This window comes from Camarhynchus parvulus, chromosome 3 (assembly GCF_901933205.1).
Source record: "Camarhynchus parvulus chromosome 3, STF_HiC, whole genome shotgun sequence".
NCBI classification, from domain to species: Eukaryota; Metazoa; Chordata; class Aves; order Passeriformes; family Thraupidae; genus Camarhynchus; species Camarhynchus parvulus.
In genome coordinates, this window is record NC_044573.1 from 36,335,066 (window position 1) to 36,356,456 (window position 21,391).

The 21,391-nt window shown below is 39.4% G+C and overlaps 1 protein-coding gene across 1 annotated transcript in view; it reads right to left on the reverse strand.

Moving 5' to 3' along the window:
• Positions 1–15,901: 15,901 nt before the first annotated feature.
• The window catches only part of PRKN (parkin RBR E3 ubiquitin protein ligase), a 674,960-nt gene continuing 669,470 nt past the window's right edge, over positions 15,902–21,391 (reverse strand). Inside the window, exons 11-12 of the mRNA XM_030945351.1 lie at positions 19,110–19,227; positions 15,902–16,052 (exon numbers count right to left, since the gene is read on the reverse strand). Coding sequence (XP_030801211.1) covers positions 15,943–16,052; positions 19,110–19,227 — 228 coding nt within the window. The 3' untranslated portion in view covers positions 15,902–15,942. The remainder of the gene's footprint in view (positions 16,053–19,109; positions 19,228–21,391) is intronic.

Sequence of the window (21,391 nt, forward strand, 5' to 3'; positions counted from 1 at the left end):
CATCTGGCTTCCTAAACATTGCTTTCTCTTGCCACCCCCAGGGACTAGTAGCATTTGAGACATCAATGACCTCATAGTCTGAGTTTTTTTGTACACTGGAGATGTCTCTTCTATCCTGATGTCTGATTTTCCTGTTCTTTTTCTTCACAAGGAGAATCACAAACAGTAAAATAAAATAAAATAAAATAAAATAAAATAATAAAATAAAATAAAATAAAATAAAATAAAATAAAATAAAATAAAATAAAATAAAATAAAATAAAATGGTGTTTTTTCCCAACACAGATAGAATGCCAAAATCCATGGCTGAAAAATCTCCACCTCATACTAGCCCTTTTCCAAGACCTACATCAGGCTGTGTGATATCATTCTGACAACTATTTAAAAAGTCTGGTGCCAGAGGGAGAACTTACTACTTGGCAGGTATGAAATGCTTTTTCCTCTCTCATTTCAAATACCTTATTTAGACAAAGAATTTAACCCTGAAACCAAATCCCATGCACTGGCACTTGTCAAATTATTGTAATCCTAAGTGGACCTTCTCTCCTGCATTGATTTGTGCCTCAGGGTCTTTCCCCAAATCCACTTGAAATTATTAAAGCTTCTACAAAGGCAAGGGGTTTTGTCAGTTCTCATTTTAGTGCAGGGTAAGGATCTTACAGTTGGTGTTACATTCACTTACCCAGACAAGTGGACTTTCAAACAGCAATTCCCTGCATGTGCAGGAGTCTCCAACATGTGATAAAACAAGTGATGCCTGCACAACCTCATGGTGAGAACTTCTGCGTGGAGTACGCTTCATCCAGCTGCCAAAAGAGATTCCTGGGCTCCTGTTCTGAATCCTTGTGTATCATAGATGAAGGGGTCCAGCTGCTTTCATAACATTTTGTGGATTTTGCCACTGAATTTCAGCTCTTCTGTAAATGGAACAGGACCTTATGAGAATATGATGTGTCTCAGAGTAACTTGCCCTCTGACTGTGTCTTGTTGCTAAAACAGAGCTCACAGAAGTGAGGTGGGAGGGAGGAAATACCACCTACCTGGCACATGACACCTTAAAGAGTATGAACAGTCTTCTCCTAAACACTGCACAATATGAAGTACAATAAGGCTTTGTAAGAACTGCTAAAATATTGCTAATAATACTCCACAGTGAAATGGAGGCAACAAGTGACAGATTTCGGCAGCAGAAGTTGTTTCATTCTGTGGATGAGCTATTTTATTCTGAATATCTTTGGGAACCTAAAAGCCATTTCTGAACCAGGAAATGGAGGCAAACAAATAGGCAAGATGCATCTTCCCACAAGAAAGTAGTTCTTGAAAGCCTTCGCCAAATTTTTTTACTTAAAAGCAATTCAAGTTTGTTTCACTTCAGTTTCCTGTACCCTAAAATTATGCCTAGAAGCTGGTTATTAAGAGCGCATTTTTGGAAGCAGAATCATCAGTACTTTAAAGTACTTTAAAGTAATTTAAAGAAAATTACCTTATATTGGATGCAAATGGAAGCCAGCATCCAATGGCAGAGGGAATGGGTTACCAGAGAGCAAATTCTTAGGAGGGAAAACACAGTAAGGTAAAACTTTCCTGAATTCAGATATTAGCCCCGATGATTACCTTGCAGTACTGTGTGTGGCACTCAAGCTGATAAAAATAGAGTTATTAAGAAGATCCCTAAGTGTTTGTGGAACAGTTGATTGCATCATCTTAATCAGACAAGAGCAGAATTCCTTAATGTTGTGCTCTTCTCACTCCCTGGGTGACGGCAGATCCCTTTTGGGAAGGTTGTGGCTACTCTCTTTGGGGTGATTTGGGGCAGGTGGGAATGGGATGGACCTGCAGCTTTGGAGGGAGGAAGCTATGGACTGGCCTGACATGTATTTAGTCAATGTAGAATGTAGGAGTTTTGCCTTCTGATGGCTGAATATTTATCAGGGTGGGAACAAGAAATAGGTATAGCTGTTTAAATTATGTCAGCCTGGTGTAGCACCATGAATTTCTGTGACACTTGGTGCTGGCTTACACTAGAGGAGACTATGACCCTTGATCTGTGCTTTGCCAACACAGCTGAGGGGCTTTTGAGCAGATAAACTCTGGGAAATTTCCCAGGGGCACTTTCAGATGTTATTGGTCTCCTGTCTGTCTTTCCTACCCTCTTGGGTTATTGATCCTGTGGAGGACAAAGGAGCAACATGTGACTTAAGTGTCCCAAGGCATAGGCCAAATTTTCAAGAAAATCACCCCCGGAGGTGAAGTGCTCACTGCTCACTGTTCATTGGAAAAAGGCAAGTAACAGAAGAAGGGCAGGCCACTCAGGCACAGGAGTGTCTTCAGCCACTGCATAAAAATTCTTCAGAGGGCATTTGCCAAGGTCCTTGCTGACATTGGATCTATGCAGAGAGGTATAGAAGGTACAGTGACTGGCTTTCCACAGTTAGCTCTCCCAAGGAGACTGGAGAAGGCACAGATGTGCAACAGATCCTGAAATGATTCTGAGAAGTAAAACATGGCTACAGCATGAGATTTCAAGCTCTGTAGAACTAGTAAGTGTTTTAATGTAGTGTTTAAATTTTGATTTATGTGTGCTGCACACACACATAAACAGCTAAATGGATGCTGCAAAGTCAGCCACTCAAAGATGGAAACACCAGAATTCAAATGACCTTTGCAAGTTTAGTGCCTCGTCTGTGGGTTTTCACATGTTACATAGGTTTCAGTTCACATGGCTGCCCAATCCTTTTTCCACAGACTCTGTCAGAAATTCAGAGCAAAGACCAAGCAAGCCTAATTTAATGAGGAGTTGTTTAAAACTGTTTTATCATCCCTGTTCAATGTTTGTGGCAGCAACATTAGTTAATATTTATGGTGTGCTGTTTAAACCCTCATGGGCATTTTACTAATACTTTCATAGTGTTCAAGTCTATTTTCACAAATTGTTTGTGAATTGAAGCCAAGGGCATGAGTTTGATCCTGCCATTGTTACCCCAAGTGGTGAGTAACTTCCTTCATGATTACTGGTGCTGCTCTTCAGAAGAAGGAAAGACAATTCAGGTCTGATTTACAACTGGTATTTTGTGCTTCTTCTAAATGCCCCCCTCCTTGCACCAAAAGGGTATGAGGGAATATGACAGTCATCATCTGGGATGAGTTAGATTCTCACCAGAGAAGGAACTTAAAATCAAGTGCAAAAAGGAGGAATCAGGATTGTGAGTGACAGAGGGGTGTGTCACTAAGTCCAGATACTGTTCTGCAAGTGCAGTTTTTCCATTACCTTTTTTACAGTGTCCAGTCACATAAGTGCTCATGTGCAGTTCCTTTTTGTCGAAATGCTTTGCCCTCCTGGCTGGCAGAGACTGAAGTATGCAGAGGCAGCCTGAACAGTAGCAAAGAGATGACAAAATTGTTTTATCATTCTACTTAACAGCTTCCTCTGTACTATACAGGCAATTTGATAACCCAGCCATTTGTGTGTACAGGGTCAAAACATTGTCCCTTAGCTATAATAGCTACCAGCATAATTAATGAAAATTACAGAGTTGGGATCTAAGAGATTGTAATGGCAAAAGGAAAAAGCATGCCTAATACTTTCCTTTATAGCAAAGCTCTTCCAAATGTGTATAATCCTAGACAACTTTCAGCTTCCAAACTGAAATTTCCTACCGCTGCTCACGCTTTAAGCAGTTCTTGGTGAAATTTACTACAGCAGGAGCTATTTTGTCACAGAATAATTCTGCCAGAGGTTTCTGCAAGTACACATTCATGCATTTTGCTCAAGGCCCGGCAAGTCATCAGATGTGGGTAGAATGCAGATTCCAGTGTTCTTGATTTTCTGTGTTGGTTGACATGTCTATAACAACATTCATTGTTGATACAAAGACATCAACGTTTTCGAGTCAAAGAATGAAACCTGACTGAAGTTGCTCCTGTATTTGTGGTAGCTCAGAGGGTTTTTGGTACCACCACTTAGGAATTTTGCAGTTCCAGATTTGTAATGTCTGTAACAAAGGGAAAAAGTTGTTCATAAAAAGCTTATTTTTTCCTTTCTCACTAAAGTAGGACATGATCAAACTGCACAGAATCTATAGCTACATAAGAAGATTTTAATATTATTATATTTGCTGTCAGAGTGTGGAAGTCTTAGAGTCTCCAGAAACAGTAAACCCTATGTTGGAGAAATGGTTTCTGACAAGCCATTGCTGTCTGCAGAGCCGTGACTTCAGGTGCACTGAACCCACTAACCTGGTGGTACAGCCATTTCTTAAAATGTTATGTGTGTTTTTGAATAATTTCCTGTGAAGTGGTTTTGTTTTCTTTATGGGAAAAAAAAATCTGTAAAAGAGCTTTGGAGGTTTTTTAAAATTCCTTTCTACATAAAGAAATGAGAACTTTACCCATGCTATAGAGTAGTATATATTCCAAGAATCATATAGAGGAGATAAAATCATACCTGCTATACCTCCTTAATATTCTCCTCAATGCCTATAGAATGCAAATTACTTTGGCCCTATTCAGTGGTATAAGACAGAATTCAGGGGAAAATGCTTAAAAATGCTTAAATGACAGAAAAGGCAAAATACTATTTTAACTTAAGGTTTCTTAGGTATTGCAATAAAGACTGGCAAAAGTTTTTTCAAAATGTTTCTCATTTAAAATTTTTAAAAAAGTTATTATCTAGCAATGTAGTTTATATTCTGCCAATCCCCATACTACAATGATTTCAATAAAAATGAAGCAAAACACACTTTTAAAAATCCCCTATGAGATGTTAAACTAAATAGGACAATACAAGGATGCGATTATGTGGCAGTATTTCAAAAACTAGCACTTACTGATAAAAAGCCATTATAATCCTCTCTGGAAACCCTTCCTATTCCCTCCTTGCTGATAAATGGGCCCAGCCTGGAATCTGGCAGACTGAAGAACAAGATCACTGAAAGCCACCTTTATGTCTTTCCTGCTCTCATCTTTCCCCTGGGTGTTACATTCTTTGAAGCTGCACAAAGTGATAAAGTTGGTTCTATAATCCCTGTTTCACTGGGCTACTGGCACTACAGAAAACAGTTTGACTGTAGTCAGCTGTGACTCAGGTGTCCTCCCTGGTGAGCTGGGAGGTGCACTGCCTTTGTCCGGATGATCTTTAAATAGTAGCCAAAAGCAGGCAGGCTGCTGCTGGTGTCATCCCACCAACTCAAGGTATTTAATGGAGATGCCAGAGTTAAGGACTGTGGTCGCTCCAAACTTCATCTGTAGTCAAGAGAGAGACAGGCAGACACTTGGTGCAAATGAATCAGATAATTTATATAATTTTCATCACTGATGTGTTTTAATTAATGCCAACCTTACTCTCCCCATGAGTCAGTTGAAACATCACTCAATAATGCCACAGAAAAGGCCCAGCTTTTGGGTTGAATCCAACAAACTTCTTCATGCTTCTTCAAGCCCCAAAAGAGGGGGTGGAGTGTGTGTGTCTTAATCCATTTACCAGAACCACCTATCCAAATGTTTGCAACAGTTTTTCCCTTAAATTAATGGGGAACTTCTGATCTCAATTTGAAGCAGAAATTAGGACTGGACTAGGAATGCTTAATGCTTTGTGTTGCTATTAATTAATGATAAAATGAGGTTGTTTAGCCTCCTCAGCTTCATCTCACTGATTCTGTGCCAGATGCCCCAAGTAGCTCAGTGAAAATTTCCTGTAGCTATCTGGGGTTTGGCCTGCCTTCCTTGCTGTCTCCATCTGTCTGTCTGTGCAGCTGTCTGTCAGTCCTCCCACAGAGGCTTTTCAAAGTTAGCCAATTTTTGCTAAGTAATTTATAAAAGTACCCTTCCAGTCAAGTACAGAAAACCTGTTAATGCTTGCACTGAGAAAAGCAGCCCTTAATCCTTAGTTCAAGCCATGTTTGGCTCAGGGCATTAGGGACCCAAGGCAGGAGGGATGCGTGGTGCCGTGACCCCAGGGGTAGCAGCATCCTGCACTGGCTGGTAAAGCAAGCTCCTTGCACTGGCTCTGGCTGGTACAGATCTGATTCTCCTCCTAGCAGTTGGTATGGTGCAGGGTTTTGGATTTGTGACTAAAACTGTTGATAACATGCAAGTGATTTATCTGATGCTGAGCAGTGCTTGCACAGCATCAAGGCTCTGTTTTTCCCACTCGGGTATCTCATTGACTAGGTTGGAGCTGAGCAAGAGCCTGGGAGGAGACACAACTGGGGCAGCTGAGCTGAAGTGACCAAGGCAATATTCCAAGCCATATGACATCATGCCCATCATTAAAACCCAGAATGCTGTCTTTCTAAAGCAGCCATTGCTCAGAGACTGCCTGGGCATCCATCTGCTTGTGGGAGGTGGTGAGTGATTGCTTTTGTACCACTATTATTATTTTTTATTACCTTTAGTTATTAAACTATCCTTATCTTGACCCATGAGGTTTTCTTGCTTTTGCTCTGCCTGCTCTCTCCCCATCCTGCTGGATGTGGGAGTGAGTGAGCATTTGAGTGGGTACTTAGTTGCTGGACTGCATCAACCCACTACATTAATCTACATCTACATGGGTTCTATCAATAGCAGCAGAGATGAACCTTCAGGATAAAAAGCTGAAACACTTTTGGCAAACAATTAAATAACTTGCCACACTGGAGGTATTCAAGCCCAGACTCATTGAACATAGCAGATTTACAGTACTTTAAAGTAGTAAAAAAATGCTCGTGTAGCACATGAAAAAACATTTAGAATACAAACAGACATCAGGTGATTATCAAAGGATAGTTCTGTACTTGCTCACTTTGCAGTAACTTGCCTGTATCCTGAGATGCACAGCAGCAGCCATCTAGAGCTGTATAAATGCAGAAACTGAGAAAAAGAATGCCGTAAAGAAAGTGTAGACACCTCATAAACCAGAAGCACATCACTTGGAAACAAGGTGAAGAAGGCTTTGGGTGAGGTAGACTATTGTAGGATGATTATGAACTGCCAGCATGATGTCTCAGTGAACAACTCAGTGTTATGATCTGGCACCTGTCAGGAGTGGTTCCACCAAAGACACGGGGGCATGAATGCCACAGAAGGTGGTGGTGCAACCACACCTGCATCTTATGCCAAAGTCCATCACTCATGCTTGATTTTAGGATGTTCACAAAAATGTTCATTCAAGATTTTAGGCTTGGCCTATTAAGCCTAATAAAATGAGTGAGGTGGAAATATGATTGCTGTCTTCTCCACCCAATCAGGGAACAAAGGGAATTGGAAACATTAACAGGAAAATGAAAACATTAAACTTACCAATGATATACATAGTTATAAGGTGACTATTAATACCTTGGCATGAAAAGGTTGCTCATCACTAGCAGCTGGGATCACGTTGCAGACTTGCTTTGCCATGAAAGCAAATGGGACTTAAAAATGCTTGCCATGGCACTCTGAAATTCATGGAAAGACTTGCATAATAGTAGGTACTTGCCCATGGTCATAGGTGGACATAACAAACCAATAAGACCTTTATACTGCTGAGATCTTAATAGCTTGAAAGGGAAAGAAATTAGGAAATGTTAAATATCAGGAAAACCTCCTGGTATGGAGATGTCTCTGGCAGTGACTAGTAAAGGAAGCTGCTAGACCTGAGACAACAACTGCATTAATAGGAAATGTTTCTGGATCTCATTTTTTTCTTTCAAGCAATGAAATAATTCATTGAATACTTCTCAAAGATGGACTTTTCATTTGGGAGTAGGTGAACACAATGCTGTAGGAACATATATGAAGGGATCTCATAAGATCATCTTATCTGCGAAGGCTTAACTGCTTATCAAAAAAGTTCTCTCTTCCATGATGGAGTGAAGGCAGTAAAAACCATTATTTCTTTGGGCCAACCAGGGCTACATAACAATAAGTATTCATCATTTATCTGAGACTTGCTAAAGTTCTGCTAAGGCCTTTTACAGTCTAATACAAATGTCTAAATAAACATAGCTAGCGAAATACTCTGGCATTTATACTGTTTGCTAGAAACATAACAGGAAAGTGAATGCTGGGTGCAGTCATTACAAAGGGCTCTGGATCATGGAATTCTTTGTTATTTGAAAAAGCAAATGTATTGATGTAAAGTTTCTCAGGGCCAGATTTTTCCATCCTGCACAGCATTCAGAATCAGAGAAAAAGTTTCAACTGTTCTCCTTGTATGTGCACTACCTTTTCTTAGACACTCAAAGAAAGTATTTTTTAAAAGTACATGTGATTGTGATCTTTGACTACCTGGCCTTTTTTGGGAGCCCAAGTGGGAGCTGGGCACTTACAAATACCAAGCATGGCAGCAATCTATGCCCCAGCTCACCTAGATGATGACACAATCGATGTGTAAGCAGTTGGACTGCCCCAGCCATCACTCACTGCAGAGGTCTTTTGGAAGGAGTCCTTTATGAGGAGGGAAGGGGCTTATGAGTTTTCTAGACTGGCAAAAGCCTTAAAAATACTCCAATATAATGGCATAAGTAAATATGTACATTTGTGGATCTACAGCTGATTTTCTGTAATGCACTTGTCTACCAAGCCTGGTGTCAGATAGGTCTGGCACAGCTGTACTGGAACAGCTAAAAAATAGGCTTTCCGTTGTGCAGACTTCACTTTATATTTTTATTTATTCACTTCTGCCCCAGTGCTCACACAATAAAGAGGACTAAAAATGAAATGCCACTGATGGTTTTTAATTTGTGCACAGTAAATGTCACCGAGATCACTACTTCAGGAGAAGATATTCTACCATGCAGGAGCTTATTGCTCACACTGGTTTGAAGCCCATGTTTGCTTTCTGTAAAATCCAACAGAATGAGGCAACAGCAATAGCCTTTATCATTGTACTTTTGAAATAAAGTAAGGACCTGAGTGACTGCCACTCAGTTAATTAGCACCTTAGTATTTGCTGAGCAAATACTGAATAATATTTTGGTAAAATGTTAAATTCAGTTACATTGCCACTTCAACTTAGAAGCTTGAATCAAAACTGATTTCAGCTTCATTAAGTGACTGAGTTTAGCATAAATATCACAGTCATTCTGGCCTTTGAGAAACAGATTTAAAAAAAACCAAACAAACCAGGCATTTGTTGTTTCACTGAGTACTTGAAAAATGTCAGTGTAGCTTAGTGTGGTAGTTCTTTTTTTTCTGATTTTTAACTCCATCAGCTGTGGAACACATGGACTTCAGCTTTTCATTAAAAAAAATTCAAACTCTGATCATATTGTGATCCCTTTCCTTTGAAAAAGCACAGTGCCGAGCTTTCCAGGTTTAGCTTCCAGGCATAAACAAACTCAGTTGGCTGAACCTATTCAGGAGCATTTAACATCCATTCCAAGAAAAACATTATATTGGCCCCAACAAAAATGTCTGAATACTATTACATTGTACTGACTGCCCCTTTCCATTTTAGCATTATCTTTTGAGCATTACTTAAGGCCATCATTCAACCAGCTTTTGGCCTGGTAACCAGCAGCTGAAGTTGGCAGGCTGTCAGGGTTACTGCTTATGAGGCAGACAATACAATCAGGTACCAAGTAAGAATGCGTGTACAGCTTCAGATGTACTTAACTAAAGGTTTTTAAAAGCAGTGTGACATCACTGCTTGATGGATTTTAGTTTGGACCAGAATGAGGTGGAGAGAATATGAGGTGGGCATGAGTATGTCTTTTAGATTAAATATTTAACTAACAAACAGACAAAATGAAACTGGGACATCAAGTTCTTCCAGAGATCTCCTATGCACTGCTAAAATGCCAAAGTAAATAGTGTTTTCAAAGTCTAAATTAGTCTTCCCCCAGTGAAGCCAGCAGTAAAATTCCCAGTGGTTGCAAAGGATGTCAGGTTAGATCATCGTTCTTTAGGCCACTGAAAATCCTATCTTTTAAAAAATTATTTCTTTGTCTCCCTAATATCACACTGGTGTTCTCTGGACCTTGATCTTCAAACTTGCTTCCTGCATCCCTAAGCCTGTGTCAGCCCCATCTCAGCACACAGGTGGCCTCTAATTTGGTGCAGCCAGATTTTCCCAGTTGTGAGGAAAGGGATGATGTGCATTTGAGCTGTTGTTTTGCCTCCATGTAGCCTGGCTGTCCTCTCTGGACTGAATTCCCTGACTGTAAAATACAGATAATGGCACTTCCCTGCCTACATAGATTATGTGAATTCCTCAAGCTTTCTAGGGATAAAAGCCAGAAAGTAGTGTAACAGGTGATGTCTTGCTGCATATTTTATCTACTGGCATAGAACCATTACTCCATTATTCAGAAAAATGGGGACAGAGACAAGAAAAACAAATTAAAAGCAAAGAAAAAAGCACTATTAATAATAATGAAGAAAAATGAAATAGCATATGGCCTGATTTCTAAAAAAAGATATTCCTGCAGATATACAAAGCACTACATTAAATATGATTCTCCATATGATTAAATGAGCTTCTCTCAACTTGCCTACCTTTCTGCTTCCTTAAAGCCACTGACATTTTTTCTGGCAGTACATACTTACCCAGAGTATGAGAAGACACTATTGACAGCATGTACTTCAGTAGTTCCAAGACAATTAAGCCAACTTCTAGAGCATTAAACTGAAGATGAGACACACACAGCTGGAAATCAGTAGGTGATGCACAAGGGGAACCACATGGGCAAACACATAAAACACATATACAAATAAACATAATAGTAATCAGTAGACAAACATGTTTGAAAAGAAGGGAGAGCTGCTATTCTAAATTTGCTAATTAGAGATAGAAATACTTCTTTAAAATCTGTAAATAAATCAGATAAAATGTAAAGCAGTATATTTGTCTCTTCTTGTCGAATCACCATTAATTCTGTGCTGTCAGATACATCTGGGTGAAGCTATTGAAGGACCATCAGGAACAACTGGACATGGAGTTTCCTTCTCCTGGAAACTTTCATCCAGTGGTGTCTTCTTCAGGTTTTTTGGTTGCTTAAGGAGGAACTAAAGGAAGAATGACAATTTTGCAGCCTGGAAACAAAACCTACCTGTTTAGAGCTATTGCAGCTCTCTATCTCTGTGTAGGGTTTCTCTCCATCAGCCATCACCATATGTCCATATGTTTTCAGCTGGGATAATGGAATAAATTTTTTCCTAGCAGCTGGTACAGTGCTTGTGTTTGGATTTAGTAATAAGAATAATGTTGACAACACACTGATGTTTCAGTTGTTGCTAAATAATGCTTAAGTCAAGGACTTCTCAGTTTCCCATGCTCTGCTAGTGAGGTAGTGCACAAGAAGCTGGGAGGGAGCATGGCCAGGACAGCTGACCTGACCTGGCCAAAGGGATATCCCAGAGCACAGAAGGACATGCTCCGTATATAAACTAGGGGAGTCAGCTGAGAGGGGCTGATCCCTTCTTAGGGCAAGGCTGGGAATCAGTCGGTGGGTAGTGACCAATTATATCGTGCAGCACTCGTTCAACTTGGGTTTTATTCCTTTTTTCTCTTTTGGTTATCTCCATTTTCCTTACTATGAATCCATGATGATGATGATGATGATAAAGATAATGATGATGATATTTTACTTTATTTCAATTATTAAACTGTTCTTATCTCATCCTCCAGGGTTTACCTTTTCCAGGTTCTCCTCCCCATGCCAGAGCAGGGCTGGGGAGGCACAGTGCACGAGTGGCTGTGTGGTTCTCAGTTTGCTGGCTGGTTAAAGCACGACACTGTACTCATCAAACGCTGTATCAGACAAAGTAGGTCAGCATGGGACTAACCAATCTTCAGAGCTGATTTTATGCTTTATCCTTCCAGTCTTGCTGCAAGTGTTGCTTCCTGAACTTCCTGCACACGATGATTTACTTGTGTAATGGTTTGAGCAGCACATGAGTAACATAACAGTGGTTGTTACTCCATGTGTGAGAAAGCTCATCACAAAGGGCTGAATTTTCCCAGTCTTCCAGGACAGCAGAATCTCTTGGAATCTGGCTTCTCACCTCCAAGTGCCTCATGTTTCCCTCCACAAATACAAATTTCACTCCAACTTACATGGTCAACAACATCTGCAGGTAAAAATACCACACTGGTTTGCAATAGAGGTGGTACCTTGCTATTCATATGCACATAGCATTTCTCACTGCTTGCTGTTCTCTCAGAGCTTGACTGTCACTTCCCATCAACAACCTAATGTTTCTTCTGGAGTGCCATTTACTGAGTTTTTCTTTAAAGTGTACCCTTTAAAATGAAATAATTTGGCTTGTGTTTTGTGACAAGATAAGACAGACATAAAAACGATATTTTAGTCAAAGTCACAGCTCCTGAAGTATTATTTACTTTAAACTTTGAGATATGCTTTTTCCTGAGGAACACAAACTGTTATGTATTTTCTTCCTAATATACTTGGTATTTGTATTTCATTTCTAGCTAGAATTAAATATTAGAGATTTTCATTGTAGATATAGAGCTGGATTATTATAATGATAATTATTATTGAATATTTAAGCATACATCCTGTACTTAAACCACCTAGCATGCACTAAAGGATCCCAGATTGCAGTACCAAGAACAAGTCTGTAATTGTTTTAATCTGAAAGATGAAGAAGGTTCAAGATAAAGAGAATTCAATTAACAAAGCCAAACCTTGATGTGAAAAGGTACAGCCTTCTCTTTTTTGCTTTATAGCTCCACAATAAATCACCTTCTTAGAACATACAGTTAAATGTAATTGTTTCCAAAGTGTATTGCTAGGAGAGAACATAAACCCACAAGCTCTTTAAAAGTTTTCATCTGCTTAAGCCCTCAGGTTGGTTACCTTCTTTCATGCTTGAGTCCTGTTTGTCTTCATTAACCCTCCACAGCTGCCCAGATCACTTCCAGAGATCTGCATGCCAGCCCTGAGGAAATGTTTGCCAAGGCTGGCTTCATGAATGCCAGCAAATAATGCCAGTGTTCTGAGTTTTAAAAAAAGGAAGATTTACCTCCTCATGCAGTAACTGAGCCAAGAGTGTGCAGGAACACACAGAACAGGTCCTGTGCATCCTGTCTGAAGCTGTGCCTTATCTCTGGCAGGGGTGTTGCCATCACACCTCCAACCATGAACAATTGTACTAAAAACTCAGCAGGCTCCACCATGCACATGAACAACAAACTTCAGAAGCTGCTGAACCAACCAGAGAGCTAAAGTTGGAGTGAGGTGAATTTCAGTTTGATATTTCAAAGCTGAAATAACAGGAGCAGTCTGAATAGACACTGGAAACTTGGTTTGTTCTGTTCTGTTTTGTGTCAAATTGCAAAATAAATTGGATTTTTTCAAGACATTTAAATACATTTTTTTAAATGGCACTTTCCATACAAAGAAAATTTTACCTGTGTAGGACATTTTAGGTTCAATTCACATATCTTTACAGGAATTCCAGCATTCTTACAGTGTCAGCAGAGAATTAGTCCTGAATTTTCATGCCCTTTAAATTGTGAAAACTATGAGAATCTTAGAGTAAAGAGCAATCAGATTAACACCCTGTACCATCTCAAAGTTTGTGCATGGTATGCATGGAGACATATAATATTAACACAGACAAGATCAAGACATGTTCTGTTAAATTCCTCAGAATACACATTTGTTTTTGGCAGAGTGCAAAATCTGGACTGTGTGATACAACCTTGAGTCAATGTTGGAACTCCTTTCTTTATTCTCCTTTCCTGCCCTTGCTTACGTCTCAGATGAATGCTCATAACCCTGTTCTCTGACAAGTTCTTCCAGGAAGGAGGTGTTTCTATTCTGGTCTTATGACTCATGCCTGCCATGCCCTTCCCAGGCCAGAAGGAAATGCAGGAGCTGCTCTGTAGTCCATTGACTTCAATGGACCCTGATCCAGGGGCACAAATCACATGTTTCTATGTAACAATTTAAACATTAATATGTTAAGTCAGGCTCTAACTCAGTGAAACTGCCTTATAGTGAATAACTTCTTCTTCCTCTATGAGAAAGTCACCGAAAAAAAAAAGAAAAAAAAAAAGAGAGATTCAGACTTTGATTCTGAATGTTTTTGAATATGATGATGAATCAGTGATGAACTCCCATGTAACACATGATAAAAGTAAAATCAAGCATTGTTACTTTTCCCCTAGCCCATTGGAAACTACCTATATAAATTGTAAAATAGACCCAGATATAGGAAAAATCAAATAATGAGATAATCAGAACTCACAGTAAAATACCCCTTTAAAGACAAAACACTTAAATGAGCTACATTACAGCATTCAAGTGCATTCCTACACTTCATTGCAGCTACTCCTGCATAAATTTTAGTTCAGCAGTGCCAAACAGGAAAATTAACTTTAGGAAATGTCCAATGTCTTCTCATTGCCACTTCTTTTCTTTCTCATTTTCTGACTTCTACCAGTTCACGCTCTCATTTTTGATACTTCATGCCTTAATTCTTTTGTTTCCTCACACTTTTAATGTCACTTCCAGTTTAGACATATGAATATTTCACTGCTTTTAGCAATTTGACATTTTTTCTAGTGAGCCTGGGATTTTTTTCATGCCTCAAGCTTCATGCTCTGCACTGATATGAGGCCCACCCATATTTTCAGGACTCTACAGTCATGCCATACAAAATATTAGTTCAAACTTGATAAAAGAAGACCATGGTTGTGGAACTTATTTTGTTCTAACATTATGTCTTGATCAAAGGGCTTGCCTCTCAGCTGGGAGTTTGAATCAGTCAAGGCAATGCATGACCCACCCAAAATTTTTGTACTCACTTACTTTGTATTCAAATAAAAAAAAAGAAATAAAGTTTAAAATGTTGACCTCTTTATTTATTGTGCGTTTTTTTCCCAGAACTAAACTGTGCAAATCCTTACATGGTGTGTTGGATGTGGACATTACCCATTTCATTTCAGACTAAAACATCAATGTAAAGATCACAAACAGTAAAATTGTTCAGACTTGGAAATGCTATTAAACTTTACATACTGTGTTAACATCGAAAAATGAATCTATCCCTCTGCCCACACCATTAGAACAATAAATATATTTTCAGACTCATACCCATATTCTAATTCAATTTAGAACAATCATGGTAGAGAAAAGCCCTGAGAAGTCTCCTCCTGCTTCACTTTGCCACGTCCAAAGCATTCCATAAGTACAAGAGAAATGACGCCCTGTGAGTGTAGCTTGCACAACACATAATTGGATCCAGTCACCACTGCACGAACAGCCATGGACAGGGCTGAAACTGCATCCTTAGCTAATCTTCCCATGGTAACAAAGTCTATAATGAGTAGGCAGTCTGGCTTTGTGTTGCATATCACAAATACACAAGCACAAGTATGGCATAAAGCTGGGTGTTTCCATGAAAATTTCATTTGAAAGCAAAACCCCTGCAGAAAGCATGTTAGGAAGAAACCCTGAGAAAACACTAAGGAGCGACAGCCTTCCCTCTGCCAAAAATGCTGTTAAGAAATACTGCCTGGAAATCAAAAATTGTGCTGAATGAGCGAAGAAGTGGTCAAAGAAAAAAGCAGATGATGCAGGAAACATCTTCCACCCCCCCTTGGTGCTTGTACACTCAGACACACACACACATGCAGGCTGCTTCCTCTTGCAAGAGTTATGGATTCCTGACTATAAATGTCAAGTAAGGTTCCTCATAGTAACCCTGCCAAATGTCCATGTTGATAGACAGCACAAGTTCAAAAAGTTGTAATTTACCCCTCTTTGTACCATGATGAGCAAGTCTATCCATTAAAACAATTATTCTTTTATCTTAGTGCATTTAAAAGCCTTGGCATAACTTCAATGTGATTTTGGTATGATTGTATATGCAATAAAGCAAAAAGCCAACAAACTAGGCCAGCTTCTGAACTCTGTGTCCCTAAAACCACTGGGATTTTTGTTTAAGCAAGTGGTTCAGAAATTGACCCTGATAAAAACAAGCTTTAGCAGCAACAGGCTGGCCTCAGCCCTGCTACTCAAACCAGTGATCTCCCATGCAGGTTCTGTTCCACTCCAGGCCACAGTTCCAGCACCACTCAAACCTGCACTGAGGGCGAGGACATTTCATGTGCATGCAGCCACCTGCAAAATAGCAACAGAATGGCTTTGGTACTTGGAAAACACTTAGAGATGTTAATCAACAATTAAGAGCATTAAAATCAACTTTCTTAGACACTAATTTACCGACTAAGTAAATTATTTAATAAAAGAAAAGTACAAACCCAAAGAATATCTCCCTAGGCTTTCTAAAACCTGCTTCTCCTCTCTTAATGGGCTTTCATGTGCATTTCTCACTTGAGGGACTGCAGGAGTAGGAGGAAATTGAAAAAGACTACGCTAGGGATAGGGAAAAGAGATGATAGTCTGTGGCCTTTCAAAGCAGTCCTGTGGGTACCTCCTCAAGGTTACTTTACACTACACTTTACAGCTGTGAGCCAGAAGATAAACAAAATGAAATCTTTTTTTGAATTTGGATTCAAAGATCTGCAAGATTTGCAAAGTTGGTAAATCAGGAGATACAGCCTTTGGTGGCTGACTGCTGATTACACAAAAATGACATTAGTAATTTAAGTTGATTTGACCTTTTTAGTATCTGAAGCAGCCTTTTGATCATATAAATGTTTTTTGCATGTTGGGTTTCTTACTTCTCCATACCATGAGAGCAGCTTTAATTTCTCTGCTCCTAACCTTGATCAAAAGTTTATTTTGTAATATATAAACATTAACATTGTCAAAGGTCATGACAGAACTACACTTCAAACTGAAATTATGTTGCCTACCACACAAAGAGATCTTTTGTATAATTCAAACTGAGAGAAAAGCATGAAGAAATGCTGAAATGTCATCTTGGTTTGACTCCAAATGGCGATGGGAGGTACAGGGAGTGCGTGTTCCCTACTGTATGAGCTGCTGCCCTTACACCATGTTTTTAAAAATGCCACTCCAGAATGTTTCTCAGGAGACAAAAACAAACAAGAATTGGTTTGTTAATACAGGCATGTCTGCTTCACCTGACAAAGAGGGAAAACCACTTGTGATAGCAAGGTCGATTTGTCAGTTTATATCTTTGTGTAAGAAATGCCACGTGCCAGAAAGATTTTTATCTTATTTAAATGTAAATATACAAATGGCCAGCCTCCATGTTCCAGTTTATTTAAACTTTAGATCCAGTCCTCTCTTACAGCTTGTATTAAGCCATCACTGGGTAAAACTCATCTCAGTCCTGGTGCAGGACCCAAACCCATTAGGTGCCCTCTGTAAAATGTGTGCTCCCCCTGCTAAACTGCATAAATCTTGTTATTCTCTGCTGCATGGCAGCTGAGATCAGCAATCAAGAGTGGGGGGTGCCTCAAGCAATGGGACCTACAGCTCTGTGAGTACAGCAGCTCTCTGAGAGACATGGATGTGTGTCTAACCTCACTCAGACTGGGGCCTTCGCTGTGGGAAAGTGTTTCTCTCTTTCACTTCAGCTCTTACAGGAAAGTTACTGGCATCTATAAATATTCTACAATGTCTGTAGTTTATATGGGCTATTACAGAAAAGTTATTGGCATTGCCACTGTCCCTTGTAAAAGACACTGTCCACAGAATATGGGGAAGGAAAGCAGAATTATTCTCCTGTGTGGACTCAGTGTACTCCTCCCAAATGAGGACTGCTGGCAGACATCAGGATACAGTTGTCAGTCTCTTGACAGCAGCTGTACTTTGGCAGCTCTAAAGTGCTTATTTAAGTTTACAAATGGCAGCGTAGAAGCTGGCATGTGCAGTACCCATGACCAAAGAAGAAGGCAAACACTGCACTTTTTAAGCTTCGTGATTTTATTTGCAAAATGACAGAATCACTGAGGTGGGAAGGTCCCTTAAGAGAAAATCCAATCCAAAACTCTGCTCAAAGCAGGGCAACTAAAGTAGGGTGCTCAGAGTCTAAGAGAAAGTAAAGGTCTTACCACTACTTCAAGCCTAACCAGAAGGGGGTTTTGTTTGGCTATGCACAAAACTCCTGAATGTAAATAGTCACCATTATAATTTGTCTATTTCTAATCAGATTAAAACTTCTGGTTTTCAGTCTGTTCTACAAATCTGTAAATAATTTTTTGACCTAGGCCTCTGTTATTTCTCTTCTGCTGCCCACCTTGCTCTCCACGCTATGCCAAATCTTGTCTCACATTCCCACTCCTCAATTCAAGCTTCCTTTCCTTCTGCTTCTTGTGCCTGAAGGTGTCTCCCACTTTCCATCTGCCAACTCCCTTTTCTTTCATCGAACCCCAGACTTCAGGATTTTGTCCTATTTCTTCCCCAGTAATATTTCTGCAGTGTCACTGCACAAAGTGTTCTCCCCTTGCAGTTCATAGTTCCTTATTTGGCATTTTCAGTGTCCCATGTGAATGAGTTCCCATGCCACATGACTGGGAAGCACCCTCTAAATATTTGTATAATATTTAGGCAATCATGTTAATATATTTTTATTAATTAACATAAATACAATTAAGTCTTGGAACAGTACTAACCTATAAAGTACAGCCTATTTACTATTCCTGTTCTTCATTTTAAGCATCCCAGTGCTTGCAGATTACTTTCCTTCCTACATGGTAAGCACTGATTAATGCAAACTGTTTGTCAGGACTCATTTTGCTTCCTCTAACTTGCTTTTCTACCATGGGCATGTGGCTGGGTTGGGATTAATCACACCCGAATTCAGCCTTACACTGTGTAGACATCTACAGCAGGACTAATTCTTCACACTCCACTTTTAGGTGTGATTTTCTGGCCTACATATGTTCTGCTTCATCGGGAGATGAGTTTTACCCTACAAATGTCTATTTTTCCCAGTGACAATGGAAAGTCTGTATAACTAGCTGGATATCCAATCATATGAATGCTACATCCAATGCCCATTTCCCCTACCTAAAAAATAGCTGGACATTTTGTGAGGCTTAATTAGTGGTTTTAGAACTGAGTGATTTAGTTCGTGTTTTCAAGATAATTTAGTTAAGGTCACACAAGGAATTATTCAAGCTTTTTGTGCTCTCTCCCTTTTGGAATAATATTATGCATATGTATGTACCTGCACATTCATATGTTTATACTGTAAAATGAATTTTAAGAGACAGGTAAGTACAAGATATCTAATAATCTTACCATTTTTTTCTACTGGAATATTGCAGTTGGGGCATGGCTTGGTTGTCTTCTTGATTGTTTCTCTGGATGCTTCTTCCCATCGAGCTTGCATGGCTGCATGTTCATCAACTACAAACCCCTGCAAAGAGAGAGAGAGAGCACTCATTGGGGCATTGAGCTGTGCTGCAAATGCACCAGGACAGACAGGTAAAGCAAAAGGGAAGGCAAAAGAGGGGTCAGGTGGACCTGGCTGACAACATCACATGTTAGACACCACAGGTTTGATTCTGCTTCAGGGATTAAAGCCCTTCTTGCAAGAAAAGCAAAAACACCAAGGAAGTGCTGCACTTGGTAATGCAGGATGGTGGGGTGCCCAGAAGGAAATTGTTTTTCATAATAAAGTTTACTCTGTTGTATTGGAGGTCTGAGTTTTGTTCCAATGTAACCATTCCAATATAACATGTACAAAGAATAAACAAAAATTTTGGAAAAAAAGTAAAAAAACCCACTTCTGAGTAATGAAATGCTCGGAATGACACAGAAGGAAAAAGTCATCATGAGGAGTATTAAAGGGACTACTATGTTTGTCCTATTTATGACTGGGACAAAATTACATAATCTACACAAGTGGCCTATTTGGCTGCTTCCTACCTAAAATGGTAGTACAAGGACAAAAGAGATGGCAGTGCCTTGAGTCATTTCCGTCACACAAGGTTGGCAATCATGGGAATAGTACCTATAAACAATGCCTGTAGGTTCCAACCTTGAAGCTCTGCTCTCTCCATTCATAATATGGTTTTATTCAAGCATGTGGGAAAATGATGAACTTAAACAAAACTATTTAATTTATAACAAGTCCTGTAACTTAATGTACACCTTCTAAAAACTTATAGGCTTTTATGTGGATAGACTTTTATATTTATTTAGATGGATAATTTTTAATATATTTATTTCTAGTAAGACAGAAAAAGGAAATTTGCCCATCTTTAAGCAATGCAACAAAGCCATAACTCCAGTTGAATTCTGGTCATCTAGTATTGATAAAACAGAATAGAGAGTGAGTAGTGCCTTGATTTCCTTCTTGGCTGAAATGACCTCAGTTAAAATGGAATAACAAAGACCAACATCTGCAGAAATTTATTTCCAGCTCATCTAGTGGCCATTGCAATATGCATTTAAGGAAAACCAAACCAAAACACAAAACAACAAAAAAACCCTGCACTGCCTTATTTTAATCAGGAAACATCAATAATATGTTTGCCATTATTTATTTTACAGCCTACATCAGTCTTCTCAGTCTGTGAATGTCTTTTGTTGCTCCATAAGATTCTCCAATTTGCTTTTTGATGTAGAGGTGACAATAGTGAATGAAGTCTTCTTATCTGTATCCTAGAAATGACTTTTGTCTCTCTGCTTGCAGAGAGGGAACTTGGCCCTGCACCCTGCTGGAATATTCAGCAATTCGGCAGAAAGATGACCTCTATATAGCAGCACATTAGCAACTTCTGGGAAATAGAAAAACCTGCTCAGGCTAATAGCAAAGAACATAATCTAGTATTGATTTTTCAACACCTACATCCTTAAGGAAGGATGACTTTTGCAAGCAATCTGAGCTAGCTCAGAGAGGCAGAGTGGGAGATTGGGGAACAATTGACCTGGGCCTCAGTTTCCCCCGTGACAGAAATGATATCTCATTTTAATGGGAGCTCATTGCTTAACATGCATACAGCTGAAAATCACTACAGCAGTGACAAAACATTGCTATTCTTTTCAGAGGCACTAAATGAGAAGACCAGAAGTATTATAAATTTTTGTAATCAGTCCAGATGAGCTTCACACTGGCTCTGTTTTCTCAAATAGTCCAAATCAAATGTTTTAATACTTGCAAAACACTTTCTTCTCCATCTTCACGTCTTTGTTGTGATCTAATAGCAAAGGACACTGAGGCAAAATTTCCCATACCAAATTGCTAACTTTATTTGTAAAAACATTTTTGATCTTAGTTCTGCAAACAAAATTGGGAGACCTTGGGAATAGCTAAAAGAAACAACTTCTAGCCACACACATGCAGCTCACCAAGAACAAATTGCTGAAAACAGCAGTGAATGATTATTTTTATTATTTTCCATTGGAAAAATTCTACCATGAACTAGATGCAGCAGCATGATATTTCAGCCCATTGGAGCTGAAACACCCCTCCTATGCCCAGTCTTGCTGAATGCTAAGTTAAAAACTTCCTGCTGCATGAACCAAATGCAGAGAAATAGCACAGTGATGGAGTCCTTCTGATTCAGGGAAGAAAT